Source organism: Vitis vinifera, chromosome 18 (genome assembly GCF_030704535.1).
Source record: "Vitis vinifera cultivar Pinot Noir 40024 chromosome 18, ASM3070453v1".
Lineage (NCBI taxonomy): Eukaryota > Viridiplantae > Streptophyta > Magnoliopsida > Vitales > Vitaceae > Vitis > Vitis vinifera.
The window spans coordinates 3761956-3773753 of NC_081822.1; the positions used below are offsets into that span (position 1 = coordinate 3761956).

Consider the following 11798-nt stretch of genomic DNA (forward strand, 5'->3'; position numbering starts at 1 on the left):
AACCTCTGCTCATCTTCACCCCGGTTTCCCCTGTTAAGTAGATTTCCAAAAAAATAATTCATGAGCGAAGACGGTAAAAGGTGACTTTGATGGATGGATTAGGGTGGGTCCTACTATTCAGGGAGATTTGATTAATAACTGGAACATCCGAGACTGGGAGCAGCAGGCAAGAGAGGGCCGATAAAATCCGAGAAGCATTAACCAACATACTGTTGTTAGGACAAGGAAGAAAGTGCAAAAGGATGGCCTTTTCTCTCTCTAACCACCTCCTCTTCACCCCAAAACCCTCTAAAACCCTTGCTCTTCATCCTCCTCATCCCTCTAAACCCATTCTAGGGTTTCGTCTCTCTACTTCCTCCCCAATTCTCAGACGTTCCTTCAAGCCTTTTCTCGCTCTCCAAGATTCTACTCCCTATGTACGTTTCTCTTGCCCTACTTTTGCTTCACTTGTCAAAACCATTCAAATGTTTTATTTTGATTTTTGTGTTGATTATTATACTAAGGATATGGAGTTTCTATATAATTTTCCTCTTTCGTTCTTCCTTTCCTTTTTCATTTTTAAAAAAAAATATTTTTGTCTACATATATTTGATTTCATTTCTAAGTTCATCTGAAATTTGACATGGCTAACACTTTGCTTCAGCCATTTCTTATAGTAAATACAGCATTGAAGTTTCATGCTTGATTTAAGATTTCAATCACTTGTTATACAAATCAGATTTGTAGTTAGCAACTGAACCCTAATGCACCTAATTTAGGGTAAATTTCCCTAGTACTTTCTGGTCAGTGTTACTAATGCCGGTATTTCTGGTTGTTTCATTGAAATGTTCAGTGGGATTGCCTAGTAATTCCAATAATTCTCTGTAAAACTATGTAAAATAACTGGGGGAAAAGCGAGGAGGAGAATAAAAGAGTATGTTTGGCAACGTATTTTGAAACACTTCTCAATTTGTTTCAGGAAAAAAATTGTGTTTGGCAACTCATTTTCTCAGCTTATTGTCCAAAAAGGTACCATACTCAAATGTATAATTTAAAATTTTCGTAAGTGTTCTCCATATTTTCAATTGTTGTTCAGCATACTTCACAAGAGAAAAATGAAAACACCTCAAATTTGTTCTAAAAATCAACTTACTTTTAGAAAAAATTCCCAAAATTCTGCCAAAAGTTGGTGAATGTGTTTTTTAAATTTGAAAACTGTGCACTGCTCTAAAGAAGAGAAACCTATTTTCAAGAGTAGTTCCCAAATAGGACCAAAGTTTCTTGCAATTCATTTCTCCTGAAGTGATATGTAAAATCTTGTCAATAATGATCCTGGATAATCCTTGACATATCACCTGATGATTGTGATAATGTTTTTGTTCCTTGACATTTTCATTTTCCTGACAATGAGATTTTAACTCTTGGCCAATGAAAGTGAGTATTGACAGGTAGCAAGGTTGCATTTGGGCTTTGTACTTGACAATCCCAAAATATTGATTGTGTACACATTTGTGGAGCTACACCTGATTGACAGTATATACACATTCTGGCACATTTGCAAATTCCATAAAATTGATACACAAAAACACTTAGTGACCTTATCATCATCTGAATTTTGAAATGGTTATATGATTTTGTACACATCAAGGCACCAACTTATAACATGGACAAGACGAAATATATATGTTGTATTATTTGAATTTATAAATACATATTACATGCCTAACGGTGAATTGGTCCTATTTTGGGTGCTATAACCATAAAGAAGTATTTCCGCTCTCTTGAATCCCTGCTGGTTCCAAGAAAATGTTTTTTTTTTTCTTTTCTTATCATTAACATGCTTTGAAAATTTACTGGATAATTCCTTACCTTTCCAAGGATGAGTATAACTGTAGAAGAACTGAAGCATAAATATTCCCTGAAGTGTCTAATTTTCATAGCTTAGAAATTTGTTTACATAGATGAAAATTGAAATATTTATATTACTATTAGTCCTTTGTAGTTGATATTTGTCATTTCTAATTGAATTTTCTTAGACAAACAATGAAGAGGAGGGTAGTCGGTATGATGTTAAAACATCAAAAAGTGAAGCAGATCAGAAACCTCTGTCTGTTTTGAAGTCGCTTATTAAAGCATACAAAGATGCTGTTTTAGATGGAGATGAAAAGGCTGTATCTGAAATTGAAGCAATGATAGACACGATTGAAAGTGAGAAGGCTGAATTGGCACAGAAAGTTTCTGCTTTATCAGCAGAAATAACATCTGGGAAGGAGAAATATATTCGTTTACAAGCAGATTTTGATAATTTTAGGAAAAGATCAGAGAAGGAAAGGCTTACAGTAAGAACTGATGCTCAAGGAGAAGTAGTTGAGAGCCTTTTGCCCATGATTGACAATTTTGAGAGAGCCAAACAACAAATCAAACCTGAAACTGAAAAGGAGAAAAAAATTGATACAAGCTATCAGGGTATATACAAGCAATTTGTGGAGATCATGAGGAGTTGTCATGTGGCTGCTGTAGCAACAGTGGGAAAGCCATTTGATCCTGCAGTAAGTGGAACCTTTTGAAACTTGCTTCAGTTTTGCATTTTCTTTATTTTTTTATAGTTTTTTTTTTCTTTTTTTGTAATTTCATTGTTCTTGTTTTTTCTCCATTGTGATATAATATAAGATTTGGAAATCTTGAGAAACTTTTCAAGGATAATGCTAAAAGGATATATTGTGTATGCTCACCATTGTTGTTTTTAGCTTTGGAATCTAATGTGGAAAATTTGTGTCATATAAAAATTTTATTGTCAAAGTTATAGCTTTAACAATGCATCATGACGCCTGGCTCAGTTGGCAAGTGGGTTTGGGTTGGAATAATGATGTTGTAGGTGCCATGTTTAAATGGAAAGGGTTATCTATCAAAAAAAGGAAAAAGCTTGGGATGCAGGAAGAGGAAAAGAAATGGGAGGAGAGCGGGGTTTGGTGGTTTTGGTTTGTTGTGTTAACTTGTTTGGGTTTGGAAAATGTTGATCTCTAAATAAGTTAGTATGGAACTAAGGAGTAAGGAATTGAAGTATCTAGAAGAAGTTTGAGGTAGAAACATGTGGTAGAAAAATTAGTGAAATTATTAAATATTTTGGTGAAAATTCTTACTTTTTTTTAACTAACATTTTTTGGTATTTACATAGATTCATAGTTGGTGTGTTACATATGATTGTGTATAATTTGACAATTTTTATTTTTTGAATTGTTTTTAAATATCTTATTGCAATTGTTTAATTCTATATATCATGCATAAAAAAGATATTTTTCATTAAGTGCTTGATTGCTTGATTATAATGAGCTTATCACACTAATATTTCAAAATGCAGTTTTTTCCAAAGAAAGTGATGATTAATTATAGTATGTAAATGCATTGTTGGTTAATATTTGAATATTTGAATTTGTTATTCATTTTAACATTTTATTTCATGTTATTAGTAAATACAATGCCCCTCAGATGATTTCCTGGTTCACCTTCCTACCTTAGTCACCCACTTTTATGTAGTGCATGAATAAGTCAGATTGCTTCCTGATCAATTGAATCAAAGGCACAATGTTGTTTTAGTTGGAATAGGTCAAGATGGGGTGGGCTCAATAAAAAGTGGGAGAGAGGGTGGCATTTGTGATGAGTAACATTGGATGAATAACAAGTTGTAACTTGTGGGCATTGTGCATTTTCCCTTTGGTCTCTTGGCTGTATAATTTGTCTCAATTATTTTTGTGGACTTTTGGACTGGTTAAATGCTTGTGTAAGTGTTTTTGTTTTGTGGAAGAGTATCTCGTCCTTCATTATACTTACTGATTCATGTCAATGAATTCACAAGTAGTGACTAAGGCTTGTCTTTTGGTGTGTCATTTAACTTCATCCTTTGGCTTGTGTGTTGTGATGTAGCTGCATGAGGCCATTGCCCGTGAGGAGTCTCAAGAATTCAAGGAAGGGATTATAATTCAAGAAATTCGCCGGGGCTTCCTCCTTGGTGATCGACTTCTAAGACCAGCAATGGTTAAAGTCTCCACAGGCCCTGGTAGGAAGAAAACTTCTGCTGTTGCTGATAAATCTACAGGCCAACCTGCAACAGCTGCTGGAGTAGATGAACGATAGTTCAGTTGCACAAACATGAGTTGAAATTTTCAAGTGAGAATTTTCACTTGCGGTGACCACCCTGGTATCCATTTCCTATTGAAGTTTTTGTTCAATATTTTCTTTCATTTTCTACACAGACTAGCACAATCCCTCAGGCAAATTTACTTCTGCCTTGCATTCAACTACTACATATACTGTTGTTTCCATTGTAGGAAAAAAAACGAAACTGGAAGACAACAACTCAATTTAACTGCTCTGGTTTATTTGTCCCGCGGTTGGGAAAGAATGGGCGATCATTTTCGAGGAATAAAATTGAAAAAAAAAAAGAAATTCCTTTATTCTCTAATAGATGATATGCTTCGTATATAATAACTTTTATATTATATCAGAACCCTGTGACAGTAATCCATGGCCATGGATATGGTAAACATCTTTAGTGTGCTTCCACATATTTTTCCTTTTTGTTTTTTAATTTTTAAAAATAGAATTTTAAAATATTTCGATTGAAAAAGAAAAAGAAAAACTTTTTTCCTTTTGTACTTTCATCATATTATCACTTGTTTATTGAGCTTGTGATGATCGGATTATTAAATGCAAAATTTTCATTGTATGTAATTAAGGTTTGAGTTAAATACATTTAATCATTATTAATTTGAAATTTTGTGGATGAAATTTCAAATTTGATTCGGTGTTCAAAGGAAAATTTTAAATTAATGGATGTCTTTAATTAATATATAAATTTTTTTTTAAAATATTTTAAAAATGGGCCTTTTTGACAAAATGGTTAAAAAATTTGATGATAGATGGATGATTAAAAAAAAATCGTGGATTTTTTGCTCGAGCTCCTCTCACACATGCATGCGATCACTAGTGATTTTTTCGTCGAAATTTTGGCCCAGCACCAAAGTATCGACGATATTTTATCGATTTCTTTGATGTATAGGTGATTTTTTACCCGATTATTAATTGGGATCGATTTCATTTGTATCCCAATTTTTTAATCCTTGGTTACATGACATTATCTTAATCTCTCACTTTTTTTTATAAAAAGAAAAAAGAAAATTTTGTTTTAGAAAAGAAAAAAAAAAATCTAACAAATTTTTTTATATTCATATACAAAATATAATGACTCACTTTTAACCATGTAGATATTGTCCACTTTGGACCTAAAGGGACCCTCACGGCTTTAAAACACATCTACTTGGCTAAGAAGAACCTTTACAGATATAGTGCCAAGAACTTTCTCTCATATTCGATGTGGGACATCACAAATACTCCCCCCATGCAGACACAACGTCCTCATTGTGTCCCATGAGATTGCGGGACCAAACAGATGAACACCCTTACGGGGCTAAACAAACCCCCACACCGAGGTCGGAACCTAACTCTGATACCATTTGTAACGACTCATTCCTAATCGTGTAGATATTGTCCACTTTGGACCCAAAGGGGCCTTCATGGCTTTAAAATGCGTCTACTTGGTTAAGAAGAGTCTCTACATATATAGCACTAGTAACTTTCTCTCATATTCGATGTGGGACATCACAAGTGGAATTGCCTATAATAATAGCTTTCAAGCTAGCATTGGGATGACACCTTTTGAGGCGTTGTATGGTAGGAGATGTCGATCTCCTATTTATTGGGATGATGTTGGAGAGAAGAAATTTTGGGGCCTAAACTTGTGCAATTGACTGTTGAAAAGGTCTCTTTAATTGAAGAAAGATTGAAAACAACACAAAGTAGATAGAAGAGTTATGCTGATAATCGCATACAAGATTTGGAGTTCAAGGTGGGTAATCATGTTTTCTTGAAAGTTTCACCTATGAAGTCTATAATGAGATTTGGAAGAAAATGGAAACTCGGTCCTTGTTTTGTGGGACCATTTGAGGTATTAGAAAGAGTAGGCACTTTGGCTTATAAAGTGGTCTTGCCCCCAAGTCTATCCAAGATTTATAATGTATTCCATGTTTCGACTTTGAGGAAATATATTTATGATTCCTCTCATGTTGTGGAGTTGGAGCCTGTTCAAATTTCTAAGGACTTGACCTATGAAGAGGTGCCCGTTCAGATTATGGATGTGATTGACAAAGTACTACGTCATGATGTTGTCAAGTTAGTAAAAATCCAATGGAGCAATCACACTATTCGAGAAGCCACTTGGGAATTAGAAGAGAAGATGAGAGAAAAACACCCACATCTTTTTCAAAACCTATGTCAAGTTTAGAGGAGTAAACTTTTTTTTTTAAGGAGGAGAGGATGTAACACCCCAAAATTTAATATAGGGGCAAACTAGTAATTTATAAAGTAATTAAGTAATTAATTAAATTCATTAAGGGTGAAAGAGTCATTTTACAATTAAAAATTCGAGGTATAAATTGGACTTTTCCTTTTGTCTTCTTCATTCAGAAAACCCTATCAACCAGAAGTAGAGAATTGGAGATTGTAGGGCTCAAGGGTTAGAGATTCAAAGTTGAAGTTCAGGTTTTTTTTCCAGGTAAGATTCTAACCCTAAATTAATATATTATATTCGTTAGTTAGTTATGAACACCCTAGTTATTCTTTGAATTTTTTTAAAATTTAGATTAGAGTTAGTTTTTTTTTTTTAATTTGTTTTAATATCAAAATATTGGAAATTTAGGATTATTGGTGGTTTCATTGTTAGAAATTGGGAAATCTTAAGTTTTTGAAAAAAAAAAAAATGATTCTCTGGAAAATTTCAATTTAGGCTAGGGTTAACCTATTTAAAACTTTTAGGTCAAAATATTGAAATTAGGAATATAAATTGTTCTATTGTTGAAAATAGGGAAATTCAAAATTTCTTAAATGAATAGATCTAAGTAATGAATTTTTTTTAAATAAATAAATGAGTAAATAAATATATTGTTATATGTGGCTTAAGGGATTAGAAAATATTAGGAAAAAAAAAAAAAGAATGCGTGCTTGCGGAAGATGGAGAATGGTGAAAAGAAAAAAAAAAAATAGTAATATTAATAATAAAGGAAGATGTGTATGGATGGTGTTTGGTGGTTAATATATATATATATATATATATATATATATATATATATATATATATATATATATATATATATATATATATATATATATATATATATATATATATATTATGTTAGCAATAATGGAGAATTGTCGAAGATACAATTTATGTTTAGTGGAAAAAAAAAACTGAAAGTGAGAAAACACAAGTTATCAATATTATTATACTAATGATGAGTATAAGTTAATAAGTAACATAAAATTTAATTAGTAGAATAAATTGTAATTTAATTAAATTATGTTGTGTCATAAGAAATAAATTGAAAATAAAATTTAAGTTTTATATGAATTAGAAATTTATTAATTTTTCTAAAATAAGAATAAATTAAATTATCTTTTATAATTAAAAAAATTAATTTGAATCCCTAAAATTTTAGAATTGTCAAATAGTAATTGTTATTTCTCTTATACTTTGTTAGGTGAAGAGTAGATTTTCTAGAATTATTTTTCTCCAAAGTTTTTTAGGACTTCTTTTAAGGTAAGGGAAATTAATGCAATTGTTTTTTTTTAAAAAAAAAAAACAAATTTTTATATATATCATTTGGAAACGTTTTAAGTTATTATTCGTTTTATGCATGGATCAAATATGTTTTGCATGAAAAGTATGTTAGAACCTTATATTTTGTTTACAATAGAGAAATCTGGAGATATTATGTTTTACAAATTTGAATAATTGAAATAAGTGTTTGACTTTGGTTTGTTTGACCATTGTCAACGGGATATAATAGTTGATCTTTACATTTTTTGGTGGGGAATGTAATTGATTTGGACCTCAGCCTCTAGGGGTTTGGTTAGAGGCTAGTAGTGTTTGGTTCCGTCCACCTTAAAGGAACAATTTGAGGCTAGTCACCTATTTGAAAAGTCTCACCTAACTGGGCCCCATTTGATGTTTGATGACCAAAGTAAATAAATGATTTGAATGTTTTGATTGAATTTGATATGAAAATGTTTGAATCAGAAATGAAAGTGTACAATTAAAAGTTTTGAATGTATTGACAAAATTGACTCAAAGGTTTATGAAAATAATTAATTATAACATCTCCTATTTTGCAAGTAAACTTGAAATATTTGATCCATGGACTGTATTAATGTTCCTTATTGGGCTTCAAGCTCATTCCCTTTTGTTGATAATTTTTCAGGTACCCTTAGTTCGGGCGAGGAGTGATGGCTAGGTTAGGGAATGGTCATCATTAGGATTTTGTTTAGGATGTTAGTTTTGGACATTGTTAGCTTATAAGTTTATGTTCATTTGGATTATTTGGTTTTTGGAAGCTATTTAGATATTGAACTTTTAAAATATTTTTTGATAGTTTGAAATTGAGATTTGGAAATTATGAAAATTTTTGTTAGCACTTGAATTGTTTGAGTTTGCAATCTATTTGGAAAATGGATTTTGGTTGATGGATGCTTAGTTTTAAAGTTAAGTTTTGAAGATTTAGAATTTTGTTCTGCTACTCTGAACAGGTATTTAGTAATTGATAACTTCCGGTTACAAGATAACTGTTTGGGTCAGGTTACACTTTACTCCTTCGGGTTTGAGGTGTGAAATGACCGTCACACCCTTGGAATAGGTCTTGGGCAGTAGGTGCATTAGTCAAACCAAAAGGCATAACCAAAAACTCATAGTGCCCATACCTAGTTCGAAAAGCAGTTTTGGGTACATCCTCACCTCTGACCCTCAACTGATGATATTTAGACCAAAGATCAATCTTAGAGAATACACAAGCACCCTAAAGCCGCTCAAACAAATTGTCAATTCGAGGAAGATGATACTTATTCCTTACAATCACTTTATTCAACTCTCTATAATTAATGCAAAGCCTCATTGATCCATCATTCTTCTTCACAAATAAAACATGAGCTCCCCAAGATGAAACACTAGGTCTAATAAAACCCTTATTTAACAACTCTTGACATTGAACCTTCAACTCTTTAAGCTCTACAGGTGTCATCCTGTATGGAGTCTTAGAGATAAGAGTTGTTTCTGGTACCAAGTCAATGGTAAATTCCACCTCTCTTTCTGGTGGCAAGCCAAGCAAATCGTTTGGAAAAACATCAGAAACATCCCTTACAACGGGTATGTCCTCCAACTTTAAATCACTTTCATTACTCACCACATGAGCCAAAAAGCCTTGACAACCCTTCCTAAGCAAAGAATTAGCTCGTACGGCTGATATTATACGGAGTGGTCTATCCACATGCTTCCCCTCAAAACTGAACTCAAGCTTACTAGAAATGTGGAAAATCATACTTTTCCTAAAACAATCAACATAGACATAGTAGGAAGCTAACAAATCTATCACCAAAATCTTGAAGGTTAGGGAGTATTAAGTCAATTGACATTTTTCTATAACCAATCATCATAAGACAACCTTCAAACATTATAACTTATATTAAACGAAACCAAAACTTAAACTAATGCGTCACTCATCTATCCCCAATCTAAACAAATTCAAATTCCCAACAAGATCATAACCTAGTGCTCTGATATCACTCTGTCACGGCCTAAGACCCACTCCAAGGGCATGACATTCATTTCACACCTCAAACTCGAAGGCTTAAAGTGTAACCTGACCCAAAAAATTATCTTGTAACTGGAAGTTACTAATTACCAAATACCTGTTCAGAGTAGCGGAACAAAATTCTAAAATCTTCAAAACTTAACTTTAAAACTAAGCATCCATCAACCAAAATCCATTTTCCAAATAGATTGCAAACTCAAACAATTCAAGTGCTAACAAAAATTTTCATAATCTCCAAATCTCAACTTCAAACTATCAAAAAAAAATTTTAAAGTTCAATATCTAAATAGCTTCCAAAAACCAAATAATCCAATGAACATAAACTTATAAGCTAACAATGTCCAAAATTAACATCCTAAGCAAAATCCTAATAATGACCATTCCTCGACCTAGCCATCACTCTTCGCCCAAACTAAAGGTACTTGAAAAATTATTAACAAAAGGGAATGAACTCAAAGCCCAATAAGGAACATTAATACAGTCCATGGATCAAATATTTCAAGTTAACTTGCAAAATATGAGATATTATAATTAATTATTTTCATAAACCTTTGAGTTATTTTTGCTAATACATTCAAAACTTTTAATTGTACACTTTCATTTCTGATTCAAACATTTTCATATCAAATTCAGTCAAAACATTCAAATCATTTATTTACTCTGGTCATCAAATATCAAATGATGCCCAGTTATGTGGGACTTTTCAAATAGGTGGCTAGTCTCAAATTGTTCCTTTAAGGTGGACGGAACCAAACACTACTAGTACTAGTAACTTCTAACCAAACCCCTAGAGACTAGGGTCCAAATCAATTATATTCCCCACCAAGAAATGTAAAGGTCAACTATTTTATCCTATTGACAAGGACTAAAAAGTCAAAAGTCAATTATTATATCTCATTGACAAGGGCCAAACAAACTATAGTCAAACACCTATTTCAATTATTCAAATTTGCAAAACATAATAGTTCCACATTTTTCTGTTGTAAACAAAATGTAAGGTTCTAACATACTTTTCATGCAAAACATATTTGATTCATGCATAAAACGAATAATAACTCAAAACGTTTCCAAATGATGTATATAAAAATTTGTTTCTAAAAAAAAACAATTGCATTAATTTCCCTTACCTCAAAAAAAGTCCTCAAAAACTTGGGAGAAAAATAATTATAAAAAATCTACTCTTCACCTAACAAAGTATAAGAGAAATAACAATTATTATTTATCTAAAATTATAGGTTTGACAATCCTAAAATTTTAGGTATTCAAATTAATGTTTTTAATTATGAAAGATAATTTAATTTATTCCTATTTTAGAAAAATTAATAAATTTCTAATTCATATAAAACTTAAATTTTATTTTCAATTTATTTCTTAGGACACAACATAATTTAATTAAACTACAATTTATTCTACTAATTAAATTTTATGCCACTTATTAACTTACACTCATCGTTAGTATAATAATATTGATAGCTTTTATTCTCACTTTCAGTTTTTTTTTTTCCACTAAACATAAAGTATATCCCCAACAATTTTCCATTATTGCTAACATAATATATACATAAACCACCAAACACCATGCGAACACATCTTCCTTTATTATTAATATTACTATATTTTTTTTTTCTTTTCACCATTCTCCATCTTTCACAAACATGCATTTTTTTTTCCTAATATTTTCTAATCCTTTAAGCCACATATAACAATATATTTATTTACTCATTTATTTTTATTTTTATTTTAAAAAAAAATCATTACTTAGATCTATTTATCTAAGAAATTTTGAATTTTCCTATTTTCAACAATAGAATAATCTATATTCCTAATTTTAATATTTTGATCTAAAAGTTTTATATATGTTAAAACTAGCTTAAATTGAAATATTTCAGAGAATCATTTTTTTTTTTCAAAAACTTAAGATTTCCCAATTTCTAACAATGAAACCACCAATAATCCTAAATTTCCAATATTTTGATATTAAAATGAATTAAAAAAATAAACTAACCCTAATCTAAATTTTTTTTTTTTTAAAGAATAACTAGCATGTTCAGAACTAACTAACGAATATAATACATTAATTTAGGGTTAGAATTTTACTTGGAAAAAAAACGTGAACTTCAACTCTGA

General features: G+C 31.1%; 1 protein-coding gene and 1 pseudogene across 1 annotated transcript; both read left to right on the top strand.

The window, feature by feature from the left end:
* The first annotated feature begins 69 nt into the window (after positions 1–69).
* LOC100260744 (uncharacterized) lies at positions 70–4440 on the top strand. Its single transcript, XM_002285788.5, has 3 exons — positions 70–416; positions 2016–2528; positions 3901–4440. Exons 1-3 carry the CDS (start codon positions 243–245, stop codon positions 4108–4110), a joined length of 897 nt encoding a protein of 298 aa, XP_002285824.1. The 5' UTR covers positions 70–242; the 3' UTR covers positions 4111–4440.
* A 1184-nt stretch (positions 4441–5624) lies between these two features.
* Positions 5625–6316, top strand: LOC132253282 (uncharacterized; annotated as a pseudogene).
* The last annotated feature ends 5482 nt before the right edge of the window (positions 6317–11798 follow it).